The sequence below is a fragment of the Salmo salar genome, chromosome 21 (genome assembly GCF_965601325.2).
Source record: "Salmo salar chromosome 21, fSalSal1, whole genome shotgun sequence".
Classification (NCBI taxonomy): domain Eukaryota; kingdom Metazoa; phylum Chordata; class Actinopteri; order Salmoniformes; family Salmonidae; genus Salmo; species Salmo salar.
The window spans coordinates 48978042-48997968 of record NC_138311.1 but is presented as its reverse complement, the minus strand read 5'-3'; the positions used below and the strand labels follow the sequence as shown (position 1 = coordinate 48997968).

Below are 19927 nucleotides of genomic sequence, written 5' to 3'. Positions count from 1 at the left end.
AGAAATATCAGCTAGCTATCATTAGATAGCATAATAGCTAGCTGCAGCTGGCTAGCCTAACTAGCTGCTGTCAGCTTCGTAAACACAAGGTCAGCGCCGGCTTAACTTTCTGTTCACTTCTTCTTCTCTACTTTAGCCCACATATAACCGAATTAGCTATTGTTTGGTGTGATGGGATGGCAAAGACACACCCCAAAATACCACCCACATGAAACCACACCCCAAAGACAACTCTTGTTTGCCTTCAGTCATGGCCGCTAGCATCTTTTAAATTAGCACTGCTGAAAAACGAGGCCAAATCAGGAAGTGCAGTTCTACTTTAAAAAAGTGACAAAGAAATGACAGAGGAACAACACACCTCAGAGACAGACAGATAGTTTGAGAGACAGATAATGAAAATGTTTGAGAGACAGATAATGAAAAAGAGAGAGAGAAAGAGATAACGAGAAAGAATCACCAAGTCACACACTTACCCCACGCAAAGGTGAGATAAGAACTCGTCTCTGAGAATGAGCCTGTTGGCGTGCCTGTCTCTTGTGTGGGAGCGAAAGGGGTGAGAGGGCACTAAGACGTGTTAAAGTTACGTCAATTCAATTCTGGTATCAGAACAAAATAGTCAGCACATAGTAACTTCTGATTTACTTGTACTTTAAATAATGCAAACTCGTGTGTGGTAAATGTGTGGTTCGTATATATATACGGTCTCTCTGTGACACCTCGCAGGGCAAACAGAGAAGAGAACGACACCTCCTTTGTTCTCCCTTTTATACTCTGACAGAGATAGTTCCCGCTCAATGCTGGCCTGTCAGAGGGAGGAGGAGCGTGGTTTAAACTTGCTCCTCCTATCGTCGGCGTGCAGGCTGGTCCCAGCCTCGTGACGCACTTCCTGTCTCCGGGTGTAGTTCTTCTTGTCTTCAGCAGTTGATTTATCCGTAGTTCATATACTTGATATTGTTGCATAGCTTCCCCAGTATATTATATAAGTTATGCAAACAAATAGCCAGTTCAACCCTAACAGACGTAAGGGCAGGAGTCAACTATCTTTAGGAATGTAATCTCCTCTGGTTTAAGATTAACTGAGCTGCACTCGTTCAACACCAGCGACGCCTACCCATTCTTAACATCAGCAAAGCCTTGTGCTGTACACAGCCCAGGCATATTTCTGAGCTAAATACAGTGTAGGAAGAGAGGGATAGTTCTAACACCTCGTAAACCAATGCCCAGCCCCCTTCAGCACCTCATGTTGGTGCCTATGGCGGTAGAGGTTGAGTTACTGAGGATTCAATGAGAATGTGAATAAATAAGCCATTGGTTGTTTGTACAGATATAACTGCCCATATACACCATCGTCTAGGGTTCTGGGCAGGGTTGAGAGTGGAAAAGGACAAGGAGACTGAGAGGATATGGTGGCGGTGCCAGAGGCGCCAAGATAACTGACTCAGCAAGTCATCTGCCAACGCTCCGGCTTTGATGTCTGTTAACCCTTAATGGCTGACATGTTGAGGGTGTTGGAGTTGGTTTTTCAACGATGAGTCATCTTATGAGTCACTGGACATTGTTCTGTATAATTTAGAACCAAACATTTGGTTTATGTCAGTGTCTTGGTCCTAGTCACAGGATAAGTGTGTGTGTGTGTGTGGGGGGGGGGGGGGGGGGGTTCCAAAAGGGTTCTTCAGCTGTCCCCATAGGAGGACCCTTCTTGGTTCCAGGTAGAACCCTCTGTGGAAAGGAACCAAAAAGGGTACCAAAAATAGTTCTACAAAGGGTTCTCCTCTGGGGACAGAGGACTTTCTCCTATCGATTATCATCAACCACAACAACACATGGTAAAAAGAGTTAAAGATTTGATGATAGGAAATTCATAGAAATGGTTAGATAGATGGACCACTAAGACATGGTTAACCAAGACAGATGCTGATTGGAGTATTTTGCTATGATTTTAGGTTTTTTTTGGGGTTCTGGAATCATGTTCTCCACAGCCCGTTTATTTAACTATTTTTGTTGCCATGTTCCCCATCACAGCCATGACATATCACAGAGATTCACTGATGTACATAATCCATTTAAATGATACAGTATAATAAAAAGCATCCTATTATGTGGTCTACTAACCAAGTGCATTACTGGAGACAAGTTTGTTGTGGTATGATTTGAAAGTAAAAATGGACCCTGAGGCTCCAAACATTTGGGTGACACAGGTTAGACAACCAACATCTTGATTTATCCCTTGAGTTGTCTTATTAAGGGTAAAAAAATAACCCACCACTATGTGTAACAGCAGAGAAAAACCCCATAATAATATTTTTTCAACTTGAAATTTGAAGACTTTTCCTAGAGGGTTCCGCTAACACGGAACCCAAACCGGCTGCGCGCGTGCGCCATCGTGAATACATTTATTTTGTCCCCGCACACCAAACGCGATCACGACACGCATGTTAAAATATCAAAACAAACTCTGAACCAATTACATTAATTTGGGGACAGGTCGAAAAGCATTAAACCTTTATGGCAATTTAGCTAGCTAGCTTGCTGTTGCTAGCTAATTTGTCCTGGGATATAAACATTGTTATTTTACCTGAAATGCACAAGGTCCTCTACTCCGACAATTAATCCACACATATAACAGTCAACCGAATCATCTCTCGTCCTTCTAGGCCTTTTCTTCTCATGACTTTATATTGCGATTGGCAACTTTCATAAATTAGGTGCATTACCGCCATTGACCTCGTTCGTCTTTCAGTCACCCATGTGGGTATAACCAATGAGGAGATGGCACGTGGGTACCTGCTTCTATAAACCAATGAGGAGATGGGAGAGGCAGGACTTGCAGCGCGATCTATCTATTTTATCCCTTGGCAACGCAGATGCTCGTTGGCGCGCGCGAGCATTGTGGGTGCAATAATTGAATAATATAGATTTATACATTTATTTTGCAACGCTCGTGCACGCGACGTGAGCGGTGTAGTCAGCCTGTTAGGGTCATTTTTGACCCGGCAGTTATAAAATAATTTACACACCACAAAAACCACAAAGATACACACACACACACACAGGAAATTGAGATTGAAATCAGACCAAACTAATGTGCAGCATCTCCCCTCCACGACACCACACGACTCAAGTTCACAGACAAAATAAACAAAATGTCAGACAAAATAAACATTTATTGAAAGCATTGTTTACTAATGGGGAATGCAGTCAGAGACTATAAAGGTGCTGCAGATGATAGTTCCCCCCAGTCCCCCCTTTGCTGAAGCCATGAGTGCACGTTTCAGTGCCCAACCGGTCGTAGATCTGATTTTTTCAGATGTCCAGGAGGAACAAGAGGACAATGATTTCGAAGAGGAGGAGGTATCTGAAGAAGAAGATGGGGAAGAATACAACCCAGAGCACGATGCATCATCTTCAGATGAAGAAGAAATACCCTAAGCTGAAAGACAGATTTTTGAAAAAGAACAGCAAAATAACATGGTCCTTGTCACCATATGACAACCAGGGCAGGATGGCAGCACAAAATGTCATAAGGATGACCCCAAGGCCCACAAGACATGCATTTGCCCATGCCCAGGACATCGCCTCAACATTCTACATGTTCATCACACCAGCCATCGAAAAAAATCACACTGGAGATGACAAATTTGGAGGGTTTCCGTAAATATGGAGACAACTGGAAAAGGATGGATGAGATTAAGCTGCGTGCCTACATAGGGCTGCTAATCTTAGCGGGTATATAGGTCCCGAGGCGAGGCTACATGTAGTCTCTGGGATGCAGAGAGTGGATTTTCCATGCCACAATGTCACTGAGTCTTTCACCCTTTCTCAAGAATGCTACGATTTAATAACCGTGAGTCAAGACCTGCAAGACGTGTGAGAGACAAACTGGCTGCCATAAGAGAGGTCTGGGAGAAGTGGGTGGAGCGTCTGCCATACCTCTACAACCCTGGGCCTGAAGTAACAGTGGAGGAGCAACTGGTTCCATTCACAGGTACATTTTTATTTTCATATCTGTAATGCAAGTGATTTTCACTGCTAATTTTATTATATATTGCTGTAATATCATTGATTTATGTGATTGTTTTTTGTGACACGGATACTAATTACTGATAGTAATCTCTTTTGTCAAAAGGTCAAAAGAGATTCCTTTCCGGCAGTATATGCCCAGCAAGCCAGCAAAGTATTGCATCAAGATATGGGTGGCCTGTAACGCACAATCCAGCTACGCTTGGAAGATGCAAGTCTACACAGGGAAGCCGACCAGCGGAGGCCCGGAGAAGAATCAGGGGATGCGGGTTGTGCTTGATGTGACAGACGGACTGAGGGGGCACAATGTCACGTATGACAATTTCTTCACCTCTTATGAAGAGGAAGATCACCATGGTTGGCACAGTTAGAAAGAACAAGCCTGAGCTCCAACATGCACTCCTCGCAACAAGGGGGAGAGAGGCCTTCACAGCTGGGAAAGGCACTTTCAAAAAAAGGAGCGCCTTGCCTGCACAGCAGCCTCTACAACGCTTGTGAAAGCTATTCAGGGAGCTGAATCTTGTCCTTATCCACCTGAGGCTGCAGCTGGGGCATGCAAGAGGAGATGTCAATTCTGCCCCCCAAAGAAGGCCTGTAAAACAAACACTATGTGCTGCACATGTGAGGAATATATCTGCAAAGTCCATGCACACACACTTGTATACCGTCCTACATGTGCTAATTAGAGATGATTGATTTATGTTCTTCATGTTTTTGTTTTGTATCCATTATCTTATTTTATTCTTATTTATTGTTGTTGTTTATTAACCTTGTGGGTGGAGGCAATGGTTAAAAAAAATGTGGGAAGACTAGTATTTTGTAGTTGAATTCCTCATTGTACAGTATATAAGAATATATCACTATGTTGCCAAAAAAGTACAAGATTGTTATTGTTTCCCTTCAATAAAATGCATTCAAAACTACTTTTTGCAAGTTTCTGATACATTCTTAGGCTATACAAGTGCTATCTCTTGCCTAAAAATGTATGTTTACACCTATGCAGTACCTTTAGCAATAATAGTAATAATAATAAACCTCTAATTTAGGAAAGAAAACAATTATGACGGGTGTGTTGTAATAAAAACGAGTTGTGTCCACTGATTAAATGCAGTCTTTCTGCATTGTGAAGAGGGAAAACCCAGATATTTACAAAGTTTGTGATGAATGACAGGTTGTTTCTTCATGCAAAATAGATTTGGGGTTTAAAATTCAATTAAGCTGCTTTATTTTAGGGGTTTAGTGAAGGCGGGTCATTTTTTACCCTTAGGACAACGGGAGTATGCAGAATGTTAAGACTACACAAGGGTTATTAATGTCTGCGCTCTGTTGCTGTCCTGCTGCCAACCCACGGGGGGACCGTGCTCTGTGGCTGTCCCGCTGCCAACCCACGGGGGAGCGCACTCGGTTGCTGTCCTGCTGCCAACCTACGGGGGGACCGTGCTCTGTGGCTGTCCTGCTGCCAACCCACTAGGGGGACCGTGCTCTGTGGCTGTCCTGCTGCCAACCCACTGGGGGGACCGTGCTCTGTGGCTGTCCTGCCGCCAACCTACGGGGGGACCATGCTCTGTGGCTGTCCTGCTGCCAACCCACTGGGGGGACCGTGCTCTGTGGCTGTCCCGCTGCCAACCCACGGGGGGACCGTGCTCTGTGGCTGTCCTGCTGCCAACCTACGGGGGGACCGTGCTCTGTGGCTGTCCTGCTGCCAACCCACTGGGGGGACCGTGCTCTGTGGCTGTCCTGCTGCCAACCTACCGGGGGACCGTGCTCTGTGGCTGTCCTGCTGCCAACCTACGGGGGGACCGTGCTCTGTGGCTGTCCTGCTGCCAACCCACGGGGGGACCGTGCTCTGTGGCTGTCCTGCTGCCAACCCACTGGGGGGGTGCAGACTTTCAACAGTACATCAAAATAGTTCAATTCAATTCAAATGTGTTTACAAATGGCTAGAATCAGGGCCTAGCGTGCCATAGTAAGTTAGCTAGAATCAGGGCCTAGCGTGCCATAGTAAGTTAGCTAGAATCAGGGCCTAGCGTGCCATAGTAAGTTAGCTAGAATCAGGGCCTAGCGTGCCATAGTAAGTTAGCTAGAATCAGGGCCTAGCGTGCCATAGTAAGTTAGCTAGAATCAGGGCCTAGCATGTCATAGTAAGTTAGCTAGAATCAGGGCCTAGCGTGCCATAGTAAGTTAGCTAGAATCAGGGCCTAGCGTGCCATAGTAAGTTAGCTAGAATCAAGGCCTAGCGTGCCATAGTAAATAAGCTGGAATCAGGACCTAGCATGTCATAGTAAGTTAGCTAGAATGAGGCCATAGCATGCTATAGTAAGTTAGTTCTGAGAGCCAAAGGAAGGCCTGGTACTGCTGTGTATGCTGTGTTGGAGATTCTAGTGTCATTGTTGTCATGTTTACATGTCCTGGGTCAGCTGATGCTCTGCTAAATACTGTAGTCTACTACACAACATTTCCTCAAGAGGCTTTAGTTTCTTACTGCATCTGTCTATTCTCTTTGGGTTATTTTGACACTGACAGGACATACTGTACACAACACCATTTATTCACCAAGTTCTCTCCTTAACTGCTTTGTAATGCATAGACTGCACTGATCTTTGATGAGAATATAAGTTGTTAATTGTCTGCTTGATTAATTTGGTACTTGACTGGTACTTGATATGAAACTCACCTTTGAAGAAGCTCTTCACCTTCAGGTAGCCGACGCTGATGCGGAGCACAGAGAGTTTGTCCAGGCGAGAGCGCACATCCTCAGGGAATGGTAGGAGGCCTGTCAGCCTGTCCAGCTCCCCGTTCAACCGATCCCGGTGGCGTTTGGATGGGTTTGACTTGACCACATCTGGAGCAGGAGTTTTCTTGCTGTGGGGAAAGGAGACAAGATCATTATGGTTAGTTAGACCATAGGTACTTATTGTGCTGATTCTAAATTATTACAGTGTTCTCTGTGGAAGGAAATCTGATTGTAATCATTATTGTTGGGAGATGATGTACCACGTTGTAAAATGAATGTGTATACCAGCATTACAGGTAAACAATCTTTGGATGACAACACTTTACTGGACGACAACACAACAGCAACAAAGACTGGACAGATCATAACTTTAGACAGCTTAGCCACAATATGGGTCTAGGACATAATGCTATTATAGCTACATTTCATAAGCTTGTAACGCCTGGCAAGAGTGACATCCACTGAAATAAGAAGCCTGAAGCATGTAACAATGGAAGAATTTCCTAACACTGAAATAAGCAGAGGGGAACAGGAAGTTTTTAAAACCATGCTACAGAGGGTTAGTGCGTACAGCCCAGTACATCAATGGGGTCAAGCTTCCTGCCATCCAGGACCTATATACTAGGCGGTGTCAGAGAAAGGCCCCAAAAATTGTCAAAGACTCCAGTCACCCAAGTCATAAACTGTTCTTTCTGCTACCACACGCCAAGAGGTACCGGAGCCCCAAGTCTAGGTCCAAAAGGCTCCTTAACAGCTTCTACCCCCAAGCCATAAGACTGCTGAACAATTAACCAAATGGCCACCCGGACTATTTACATTGACCCCCCCCACTCTCAATTTTTTTAATTGCATTGTTGATTAAGGGCTTGTAAGTAAGCATTTCACGGTTGAATTTGGCCCATGTGACTAATAAAATTTGATTTGAACCAAGGCTGAATCACTTCAGTCACCCTGGCTAGCAGGCCCTGCATGAGCATGGCTTCCTCTGAGTTGGGTTTATGACACACGCTAATAAAAACATGAATAGTTTCGAAACCCAGTGAGCAATAGTGGTGCACCGCTTACAGTACTGAAACTCCAGCTTGAACGTAGGAAAGACGAGGCAACTCGTAAACATGACTAATAAACACAGTGAAGCACACTGTTTTCTAGGTGAATCATCATACATTATTAGCCTAAGGAGATAGGAATCAGTGGAGGCAGTTGCAGCACCTGAGGCCAGAGGGATTTCCTGCTTTGAGGAGCAAAGCGTACAAAGCGCTACAGTCCAGCTGCTAGCATATACTATACAAGAGGACACAGAGATCACTCCTCTCTACAGTTTTTCCAATACTAAAAACTTTCTGCAATATAAAAAGCCCGTATAGTGAAAAAAATATGTAAATAAAATGGACAGCTGTTAATGTCAACAAATAATGTCTGTAAACGTTCACATCTATAGAATAAACACAATGCTCTTTTGTAAATGTTCACTGTCAAAACTGAGTATTTTCAGGCACATCAGAGGCTATCAGAGGTCTTTGTTTGTTTTGCTCCCTGTGGTATTTCATTTCACAGGCAACTGGGTGATAATGTCTTGGGACAACTCTTGTTGAAGGCCAAAGTCAAGTTTATGAGTCTCGTGCAGACACATGTCATTAACTGCAAATCAGACACACGTGCTCAGGCTTAAGCCAAGCTTGCTGGGACTGTAGTCCGGAGGCTCTAACTCCCCTCGCACCCGCTGGAGCAAGAACAGAACCCAGGCTCATTTCTGAACTAAAGTGGATGACTTCAATACACCATTTCACTTTTTCAAATGTGGGTTAAGGGTTGGGGGACTGGCAGCTGCTATTTATCTCAAGGGCATTGTTTAAACGGCATCTGTTTCAAAGTTTAAAGTTTAAGTTTATTAGCAACATGCACAGGATACAACAGCTGTAAAACAGTATAGTGAAATGTTAACCTTGAGAGCTCATTCCCTACACTGCAGTGATAGTAATAATAATAAAATAGTACCGTAAATTCCGGACTATAAGCCGCAACTTTTTTCCCAGGCTTTGAACCTCGCGGCTTAAACAATGACGTGGCTAATATATGGATTTTACCCGCTTTCAATTTTATTTTTTTTTAAAAACACATTCTGTGACGTGCTCAGTTTTTTGGCGGCATGAAGCTTTCATTTAGACCAATGAAATTGCCGAACGGGTTGAGGTCAAACAACTTTTTTGTTTACTGTTTAGATTAAATCGAGCGCTCTCAAACTTCCCATCATTCTGATTACGGTAGTCATTTTGTCACCCTCATCATGGCAAAGACACGGAGAAATGCATATGATGCAGCTTTCAAGTTGAATGCGATTGATCTGGCTGTTGGAAAAGGAAATGGAGCTGCTGCACGGGAGCTTGGCATTGCTTGCTGTTTGGGGTTTTAGGCTGGGTTTCTGTACAGCACTTTGAGATATCAGCTGATGTACGAAGGGCTATATAAATAAATTTGATTTGATTTAATGAGTCGATGATAAGACGTTGGAAACAGCAGCGTGAGGAATTGACTCAGTGCAAAAAGACAACTAAAGCTTACTGCTAATTTTTATTTTTTGTTACAAGCCGTGTTTCGTTAAAGCCTATTTATTTTTGTTACAAGCCGTGTTTTGTTAAAGCCTATTTATTTTTGTTACAAGCCGTGTTTCGTTAAAGCCTGTGTAAAGTTCATTTGTTTCAATGTACCGGTAGGCACCTGCGGCTTATAGACGTGCGGCTTATTTATGTTCAAAATAATTTATTTTTTTTATTCAGTGGGTGCGGCTTATATTCAGGTGCGCTTAATAGTCTGGAAATTACGGTAATAGAAAAGATTATTAAAATAAAAACACACAACAAGTACGATATAAGGTGAAGGATCACAAGAATACAAGTATATACTGATCAGTGCCAGTACCTTATTCAATGTGCAGGGGTACTGGAGTGGTTGTATATACAGATCAGTGCCAGTACCTTATTCAATGTGCAGGGGTACTGGAGTGGTTGTATATACAGATCCGTACCAGTACCTTATTCAATGTGCAGGGGTACTGGAGTGGTTGTATATACAGATCCGTGCCAGTACCTTATTCAATGTGCAGGGGTACTGGAGTGGTTGTATATACAGGTCAGTGCCAGTACCTTATTCAATGTGCAGGGGTACTGGAGTGGTTGAGGTGGGTTTATTCATAAAAACCTGAGTAATAGTGACCGGTAGCAGGATAAATAGATTAGCTACTAATGGTAATGGCAAACAATAATCAATGAACAGCAGTGTAATGCTATTAATAGATCTAATCATCACTCATTATAACAGCAGCGTAGATGTGAGGTGGTGTAAGTGTGTGTGGTCAGTAATGAGTGTATGAGTGAGGGTGTATGCGAGTGTGTGTATGAGATATGTGTTTGCGTGTGAGTAAGAGTGACAGATAAAGTGTGTGTGTGTAGAGACCCGTGGATGGCATAGAGTCAGTGTGGACAGTTTGTGGGAGAGGGAGAGCAGTAGTTGTTAGCTATTTAACAATCTTATGGCCATGGGACAGAAGCTGTTTAGGAGTCTGTTGGTCTGAGCCTTGATGAATGGTACCGGCTGCCGGAAGGGAGCATGGAGAACACTCCATGTCTTGGGTGGCTGGAGTCTTTGGACATTTTGTCAGCCTCCTGAGGGGGAAGAGGGAGAAGAGTGCCATCTTCACAACTGTGCTGGTATGAGAGGACCAGGTTAAGTCCTCAGTTATGTGGACACTGAGGAACTTGAAGCTCTCGACCCTACAATACGGCTCCGTCGATGTGGATGAGGGTGTGGCTGAGGGTGTGCACCCCCCCTCCCTGTAGTCCACGATCAGCTCCTTCGTCTTGCTGATGTTGAGGGAGAGGTTGTTGTCCTGGCACCACAATGTCAGGTCTAGAGGTCGACCGATTATGATTTTTCAACGCCGATACCGATTATTGGAGGACCAGAAAAGCCGCTACCGATTAATCGGCCAATTCTTTTATTTATTTATTTATTTGTAATAATGACAATTACAACAATACTGAATTAACACTTATTTTAACTTAATATAATACATCAATAAAATCAATTTAGCCTCAAATAAATAATGAAACATGTTAAATTTGTGTTGGAGAAGAAAGTAAAAGTGCAATATGTGCAAAGTAAAAAAGCTAACGTTTAATTTCCTTGCTCAGAACATGAGAAAGCTAGTGGTTCCTTTTAACATGAGTCTTCAATATTCCCAGGTAAGAAGTTTTAGGTTGTCGTTATTATAGGAATTATAGGACTATTTCTCTCTATACGATTTGTATTTCATATACCTTTGACTATTGGATGTTCTTATAGGCACTTTAGTATTGCCAGTGTAACAGTATAGCTTCCGTCCCTCTCCTCGCTCCTACCTGGGCTTGAACCAGGAACACATCGACAACAGCCACCCTCGAAGCAGCGTTACCCATGCAGAGCAAGGGGAACAACCACTCCAAGTCTCACAGCGAGTGACGTTTGAAACGCTATTAGCGCGCACCCGACTAACTAGCTAGCCATTTCACATCGGTTACACCAGCCTCATCTTGGGAGTTGATAGGCTTGAAGTCATAAACAGCGCAATGCAATGCGAAGGGCTGCTGGCAAAACGCACGAAAGTGCTGTTTTGAATGAATGCTTACGAGCCTGCTGCTGCCTACCACCGCTCAGTCAGACTGCTCTATCAAATCGTAGACTTAATTATAACATAATAACACCCCGAAATACGAGCCTTAGGTCATTAATATGGTCGAATACGGAAACTATCATCTTGAAACAAAACGTTTTTCCTTTCAGTGAAATACGGAACCGTTCCGTATTTTATCTAACGGGTGGCATCCCTAAGTCTAAATATTCCTGTTACATTGCCCAACCTTCAATGTTATGTCATAACTACGTAAAATTCTGGCAAATTAGTTCGCAACGAGCCAGGCGGCCCAAACTGTTGCATATACCCTGACTCTGCGTGCAATGAATGCTAGAGATGTGACACAACTTCATGTTAGCAGGCAATATTAACTAAATATACAGGTTTAAAAATATATACTTGTTTATTGATTTTAAAGAAAGGCATTGATGTTTATGGTTAGGTACATTGGTGCAACGACAGTGCTTTTTTCGCAAATGCGCTTGTTAAATCAACACCCGTTTGGCGAAGTAGGCTGTGATTCAATGATAAATTAACAGGCACCGCATCGATTATATGCAACGCAGGACACGTTAGATAAACTAGTAATATCATCAACCTTGTGTAGTTAACTAGTGATTATGTTAAGATTGATAGTTTTTTATAAGGTAAGTTTAATGCTAGCTAGCAACTTACCTTGGCTTCTTGCTGCCCTCACGTAACAGGTAGTCAGCCTGCCATGCAGGCTCCTCGTGGAGTGCAATGTAAGGCAGGTGGTTAGAGCGTTGGACTAGTAACCGGAAGGTTGCAAAAACGAATCGCCGAATCCCCCCTGAACAAGGCAGTTAACACCCGTTCCTAGGTCGTCATTGAAAATAAGAATATGTTCTTAATCTGACTTGCCTAGTTAAATAAAGGTGTAAAAAAAATGTTTTTTTAAATATATATTTGTTTTTAATAAAAAATAAGAGGCAAATCGGTGGGCCAAAAATACCGATTACCGATTGTTATGAAAACTTGAAATCGGCCCTAATTAATCGGCCATTCCGATTAATCGGCCGACCTCTAATAAAAAGCCACTATAATGTCAAAACATTATTTTGTCATGAGTTCAGTACCATTTGCTTGATTTTGTGGACCTACGACTATGGAGTATCGTCATTACAAATATTTTTCTATAACTAACCGTCATTGTTCTATGTGGTCATTAGCTACCTATCGTTAGCATGCTAGTGTTAGCATGTTACAAACTCTGTGCTAGCTAGCTAGCCAGCATTAGCTACCTAGCTAGCCAGCCTAGTAAACTCTAGCCAGGGCCCAAATTCACAAAACCTTCTTAAGAAATGTATTCTTAAGTGCAATTTTTTTACTTCACTATTGACTTATGAAGAAAGTTCGTCAAAGTTGCTATTCCTCACAAAAGTTATTGGAAATGTTAGTGTTATTTCAAAAATAAAATAAAGCTCTTGGATTTGTTCTTGGAAATGTTCTTAATTCCAAGATAGCTGTACCCTTGTCTTAAACTCAGGGCAGTGAGAGAATAAGCTAATGAAAGCAATTTAACATATTTAATTCACTCACAAGCTTAATCTGAAATTTTCAGTGTTGATTATTTGAAACCAAAGAACATGTTCTTGAACAATAATCTCAGTATGAAATATGCTAACATGATTGCCATTGCTAGCTAGATAGCTAGCTAAATTGGCTGCCTAGCAACAACCATCTTAAGAGGATATTTAAGAAGTTTGTAAGAAGAAATGTAAGAAGTCCGTAAAAGTAATCATGAAATCTTAAGATATTGTTGAGGAATTGTACTTACAAACTATCTTATGAACTTCTTTTTGTGAATCTGGGCAATGATTGTAATAATTAGCTGGTTAATTACAACTGGAGTTGGAGTGAAAACCTACAGGAGGGTAGCTCTCCAGGAACATGGTTGGAGAGCCCTGTTCTAGTCCAATGGAAACTGATGCAACCCTAGCTAGAATATATGACCAGTGGTGACAGTGAGGTCCCTGTTGTGATATTTAAGGCTGTAATAAGTGCCATCCTGTAGAAATTGCAAAGAAAATACTGTTTGATGAGCTAGCTAAGTTAGGTATACCAGTTATCAAAGAGGACGCTATGAGCGAGCATGTTGTAAACTAGCTAGATAGCGACCTAGATAGAACGCTACTAACGTTAGCTAGACGTATCATCATCTCCATTAGCTATCCATCTTGCTATCGCATGAAAAATGCCTACAGCAAAATGTCTCTAAATACACTGCATATTACTCAACAATTTCTCAGACATTTGGCTCTTGGTTCTTGCACAGGAATGAAGTGGAAAAAGTTTTCAGGGACCTACCAGATCACAACAAACAGTGAACAGCGAGGGGGAGTTACGGAGAAATCATCTTATACACATACACTACCGTTCAAAAGTTTGGGGTCACTTAGAAATGTTCTTGCTTTTGAAAAAAAAGCAAATTTTGGTCCATTAAAATAACATCAAATTGATCAGAAATACAGTGTAGACATTAATGTTGTAAATGACTATTGTAGCTGGAAACGGCAGATTTTTAGTGGAATATCTACATAGGCGTACAGAGGCCCATTATCAGCAACCATCACTCCTGTGTTCCAATGGCACGTTGTGTTAGCTAATCCAAGTTTATCATTTTAAAAGGCTAATTGATCATTAGAAAACCCTTTTGCAATTATATTAGCACAGCTGAAAACTGCTGTTCTGATTAAAGAAGCAATAAAACTGGCCTTCTTTAGACTAGTTGAGTATCTGGAGCATCAGCATTTGTGGGTTCGATTACTGGCTCAAAATGGCCAGAAACAAAGACCTTTCTTCTGAAACTCGTCAGTCTATTCTTGTTCTGAGAAATTATGGCTATTCCATGCAAGAAATTGCAAAGAAACTGAAGATCTCGTAAAACGCTGTGTGCTACTCCCTTCAGAGAACAGCGCAAACTGGCTCTAACCAGAATAGAAAGAGGAGTGGGAGGCCCTGGTGCACAACTGAGCAAGACGACAAGTACATTAGAGTGTCTAGTTTGAGAAACAGATGCCTCACAAGTCCTCAACTGGCAGCTTCATTAAATAGTACCCGCAAAACACCAGTCTCAACGTCAACAGTGAAGAGGCGACTCCGGGATGCTGGCCTTCTAGGCAGAGTTGCAAAGAAAAAGCCATACCACCTACTGGCCAATAAAATGAAAAGATTAAGATGGGCAAAAGAACACAGACACTGGAGAGACGAATCTTGAGGTGTTCGGATCACAAAGAAGAACATTCGTGAGACGCAGAAAAAATTAAAATATGCTGGAGGAGTGCTTGACACCATCTGTCAAGCATGGTGGAAGCAATGTGATGGTCTGGGGGTGCTTTGGTGGTGGTAAAGTGGGAGATTTGTACAGGGTAAAAGGAATCTTGGAGAAGGAAGGCAATCACTCCATTTTGCAACGCCATGCCATACCCTATGGACGGCGCTTAATTGGAGCCAATTTCCTCGTACAACAGGACAAGGACCCAAAGCACAGCTCCAAATATGCAATAACTATTTAGAGAAGAAGCAGTCAGCTGGTATTCTGTCTATAATGGAGTAGCCAGCACAGTCCACAGATCTCAACCCTATTGAGCTGTTGTGGGAGCAGCTTGACCATATGGTATTTTATCGAAAAATATTTTTATTTTTTTATGAATTAGTATATTTCAGTTTAACCACAATATTTGTTGTATTATTTGTTCTGTCTTTTCAGGTGGATTAAACTGCAATTGCAACCAATTTTCTAAGGCTTGTTTAAAAAATTACGATATTTTGGAGATTATTACGTTTTCAAATAGCAGAAAGTGAGCCGTTGTAATCTGAATAAAGGGAAAAAGGCCATTCTTGAATATGGGGTGAGACATTCTTACTAATTTACTAGAGAACCATTTCAGATTTAAGTATAACTTTTGTATGACTGATGCCTTTAGCGAGAGGTCTAATGCTTTAATATTTAATCATTTCTGCCCTCCGAATTCATATTTGTTATATAAATAGGCGATTTTAATAAAATGGAATATTTTTTGATAATATCATTTAAAAAGCAGATGTAGGCAACACCATAAGCAAATAGGTAAACTGTGATATGCCTAAAGAGTTAATCAGGGTGATTTTTCCACAAATAGACAGATATTTTCCTTTACATGGTAGCAAGATCTTATCTATTTTTGCTAACTTCTATAAAAAAGAGATAATTTCTTTATTTCTTTCAGGACATGTATACCGAGTATGTCCACATCCCCGTCAGACCATTTTATTGGTAAACTACACGGTAATGTAAAAATTGTATTTTTTGTGATACAATACATAATATAGTACACTTATCATCATTTGGTTTTAATCTAGAGAGGTTTAAAAAAATATCTAGATCCTCTATGAGGCTGTGGAGGGATTCGAATTGTGGTTTTAAAAGAAAACATGAATCATCAGTGTACAATGACGCGTTTGTTTTTAAGCCATGGATTTCTAATCCCTTAATATTATTGTTGGATCTAATTTTAACAGCTAACATTTCGATGGTAATAATAAATAGATATGCCGATAGTGGACAACCTTGTTTTACTCATCTTGACAGTTTAAAACTTTCTGAGATGTAGCCATTATTTACTATTTTACACCTAGGGTTACTATACATAACTTTAACCCATTTTATAGAGATTCTCCAAAATGTAAATATTCCAGGCATTTATATATATACTCCAGTCGTACTTTATCAAAAGCCTTTTCAAAATCAGCTATGAAAACCAGGCCTGGTTTCCCCGATATTTCATGGTATTCTATTGTTTCCAGTACTTGTCTTATATTATCTCCAATGTATCGTCCATGTAAAAAACCTGTCTGATTAGGATTAATAATATCTGACAAAATCTTTTTAATTCTATGTGCCAACCATTTAGCTAGAATTTTTGCATCACTCCAATTTTTTTAAATGGACTGGATCTTTACATATACCACTTGGATCCTGTTTCAGTAATAATTAAATCAGACCTTCTTGTTTCGTGTCCGATAATCTACCGTTTATATAGGAGTGGTTAAAACGTGCTAATAATGGTCCTCTGAGTATATAAAAAAAGTTTGGTATACTTCCACTGGTATTCCATCCAGCCCTGGAGTTTTCCCGGACTTAAAGGCTTTAATTGCATCAATAAGTTCCTCCTCTGTAATTTGGCCTTCACATGAGTCGGTCTGTACAGATGTTAATTTAACATTATTAATAGGGGAAAAAATCCATACAATTAGCTTCGGTTAGTGGAGATGGAGGGGACTGAAACGAAAACATATTCTTAAAGTACTTTACTTCCTCTGTCAAAATATTGTTCGGTGAATCCTGAGTGACTCCATCATTTGTAACAAGTTTCAATACATTATTTTGGTAGCATTTCTATGTTGAAGATTGCAAAAGAATTTGGTGCATTTTCCTCCATATTCCATCCAGTTCACTTTATTATTTATAATATATTATACTGGATCTTTCTTGAATAAGTTCCTCCATTTCTTTTTGTTTTTCCTCTAACTTATTCTGTGCCTCTATGGTACCGTTTTTATTGCTATCCATCTGTACTGTTAGTCCTTGAATTTCCTTTGTTAATATGGACTCTTGAACTACATTTATTTTGTTTTATAGAGGAGTACTGAATGGCATGGCCACTAAAGGCACATTTAAAAGTGTCCCATACCATAACGGGATCTGCTGTACCTATGTTATATCAGAAAAAGTCCGTTAGAAATTCTTCTGTCCTAGTTAAAAAACATTTATCATCCAGTAGGCGTTGATAAAATTTTGAATATCCTCGCCCACGTGGAAATTCTGTAAGAGTAATATATATGTCAATTACGTGATGGTCTGACCGCATTCTGTCCCCTATCAATACTTTTTAAACTTTTGGTGCCAGAGAGAATTACTTTCTTATGTCATCAAGACGACTAGCTTGATTAAGCCTCCGCCATGTATATCTCACTAGGTCAGGGTATTTAAGTCTCCATATATCCACTAATTCCAATATATCCATGACATTCATGATTTCCTTAAGTGCCTGAAGGTGATAGTTTGTAGTGTGATTTCCTTTACGGTCCATCGCTCACTTTGTGACTGACAGGCAGGCGCCTCTCCTATCAATGGATCGCTAGAAGATGCAGATCGGTCATTCTAGCGGGAAATGGGCTCGACGGACCAGTGAATTTAAACTTTTAAATAAAAAACAGCCTAGTTAATATGGAGTGGAAAATGTAGCCGGCTGAAAATGACTCTGTAACCGGCTGATTAGCCGACAGCCGGCGCTAAATGTTAAACACGGATGATAATGAATTCTCAGGGGACAGAAATCATATACACACCAACTAGATAAAAAAACATGATAAGGGGAACCTGATAAGGGGAACCTGATAAGGTTTCAATTAATTTCAATACAACAGACCAATTTAATCCTAGAGACCCAACCCAACATACTGGTAGACTTTAGCTTAGTGAACAGTAGGGGCTAACAGCTGTTGGTCAAGATCAACAACCACAGAAACCACACCATTCCTCCCAGAGCTGTTTCTTCCATACTTTGTGACTTTCCCCATTACAGGCTTTCCCAATTGCTGATGATAATAGGCATTGTTTTTTTCCTCTTCCCTATTGAATTGCCTGCAGGGAATTCAGCCATAACTCAATTCCCGGCATTAGACCCAAGCAATAACTTCCCAGAAATAGAGCAAGACTGACCTCACTTTAAAAAAATGTCTGCGGAGACAAAAGCCAGTATTCAGACCCATTTTTTCCATCTTTGGTTGCAGTGCATCACAGAGCTTCATGCATGGACATCAGGGTAGTCATTGTTAGAGTTAGAACAAACTAGGTTTACCTCATCTCTCCCTCTTTCTCTCAGGGTCTGGCTGAACCCAAAGACCCTTCACTCTGATTCAAAGGGAATCAAGTTGCACTGAGTACGTTGTAATGCCATTGGCATGCTTTTGTCTGCTCAAAGTGGTTGGGGATCATGAAATGAAAAGAGTATTTTCAACAGGCCGAGAATACATCCAAAAATGTGTAGGCTACACCCTCAACTACAATCATATTGAACGACATTGAAACCATGGACTTATTCAGCCACATGGTGGACTGGACACACACTCAAACTGCACCAGTGGCTACTGAAACACCCTACTGAAGGATCGCCTACTACACTACAGAAAAACTGAAGGATAGCTTACTACCCTACTGAAAGACAGCTTACTACACTACTGAAAGACTGAAGGATAGCTTACTACCCTACTGAAAGACTGAAGGATAGCTTACTACACTACTGAAAAACTGAAGGATAGCTTACTACCCTACTGAAAGACTGAAGGATAGCTTACTACACTACTGAAAAACTGAAGGATAGCTTACTACCCTACTGAAAGACTGAAGGATAGCTTACTACCCTACTGAAAGAGTGAAGGATAGCTTACTACACTACTGAAAGACTGAAGGATAGCTTACTACCCTACTGAAAAACTGAAGGATATCTTGGTACACTACTGAAAGACTGAAGGATAGGCTGCACACACAGACCGAGAGCTCCTTTATTTCACAATATCCGTCTCTGTTTCTCTGTGTCCTGAGGTGAACTCTGAACATTCCTTCCACCTCAGCTCTCTTAGTCACGGCTGAAAATGGATTGATCTACTTCCTCTGCTCCGGCTCCACACCACCACCATACCATATGTACACCCCACTTCAAGGTCTCCTGCAGCCAGCCTGAAGGGCATCTCTCCTGGGCAAGGAAACTGAGTGAGCCCCCCTCCTCACACACCCCCAGGGGGCTGCAGCCTGATCCGCTGATTCCCACCACTGGACAGAATGACGGCTGCTGCCTATCTGAACAAGAAAGACTGGCTATGAAGGCTGGTATCACCATGATATCACCATCCATGTTACTCTGTTTAATAAAATGGTTTCTTGTCTCGAACTAAAACCCATTCCCCAGATTAGGCTGGGCAACCTAAAAGAGACAATGTAAATTTATAATTTTTTTGAGTTAAAAGTCCATTTTATTTTACCACATAAACAACAGTAGCACACTCAGGTACATTATTCCTTTACAAGTTTGTTCAAATCTGCCTTTGGTCTGACAACCACTTAGGGTACTGTTAGAATAAACTGATCTTAGTGCACTTGTATTGTAGCCAGAGTTCAGCTGAGAACACTGACTTGTTGAGGCTGTTGTGGAGGCCTAACCTGTAGAACACTGACTTGTTGAGGCTATTGTGGGGGCCTCCTTGTAGGACACAGACTTGTTGAGGCTGTTGTGGGGGCCTCCCTGTAGAACACTGACTTGTTGAGGTTGTTGTGGGGGCCTCCCTGTAGGACACAGACTTGTTGAGGCTGTTGTGGGGGCCTCCCTGTAGAACACTGACTTGTTGAGGTTGTTGTGGAGGCCTAACTTGTAGAACACTGACTTGTTGAGGTTGTTGTGGGGGCCTCCCTGTAGGACACAGACTTGTTGAGGCTGTTGTGGGGG

The 19927-nt window shown here is 41.6% G+C and overlaps 1 protein-coding gene across 1 annotated transcript in view; it reads right to left on the bottom strand.

The window, feature by feature from the left end:
• ahr2a (aryl hydrocarbon receptor 2 alpha) overlaps nt 1–19927 on the bottom strand; it is a 72191-nt gene that overhangs the window by 43374 nt on the left and 8890 nt on the right. The window contains 1 exon segment of the mRNA NM_001123684.1: nt 6695–6882. Within this exon segment, the coding sequence (NP_001117156.1) occupies nt 6695–6882 (188 nt within the window).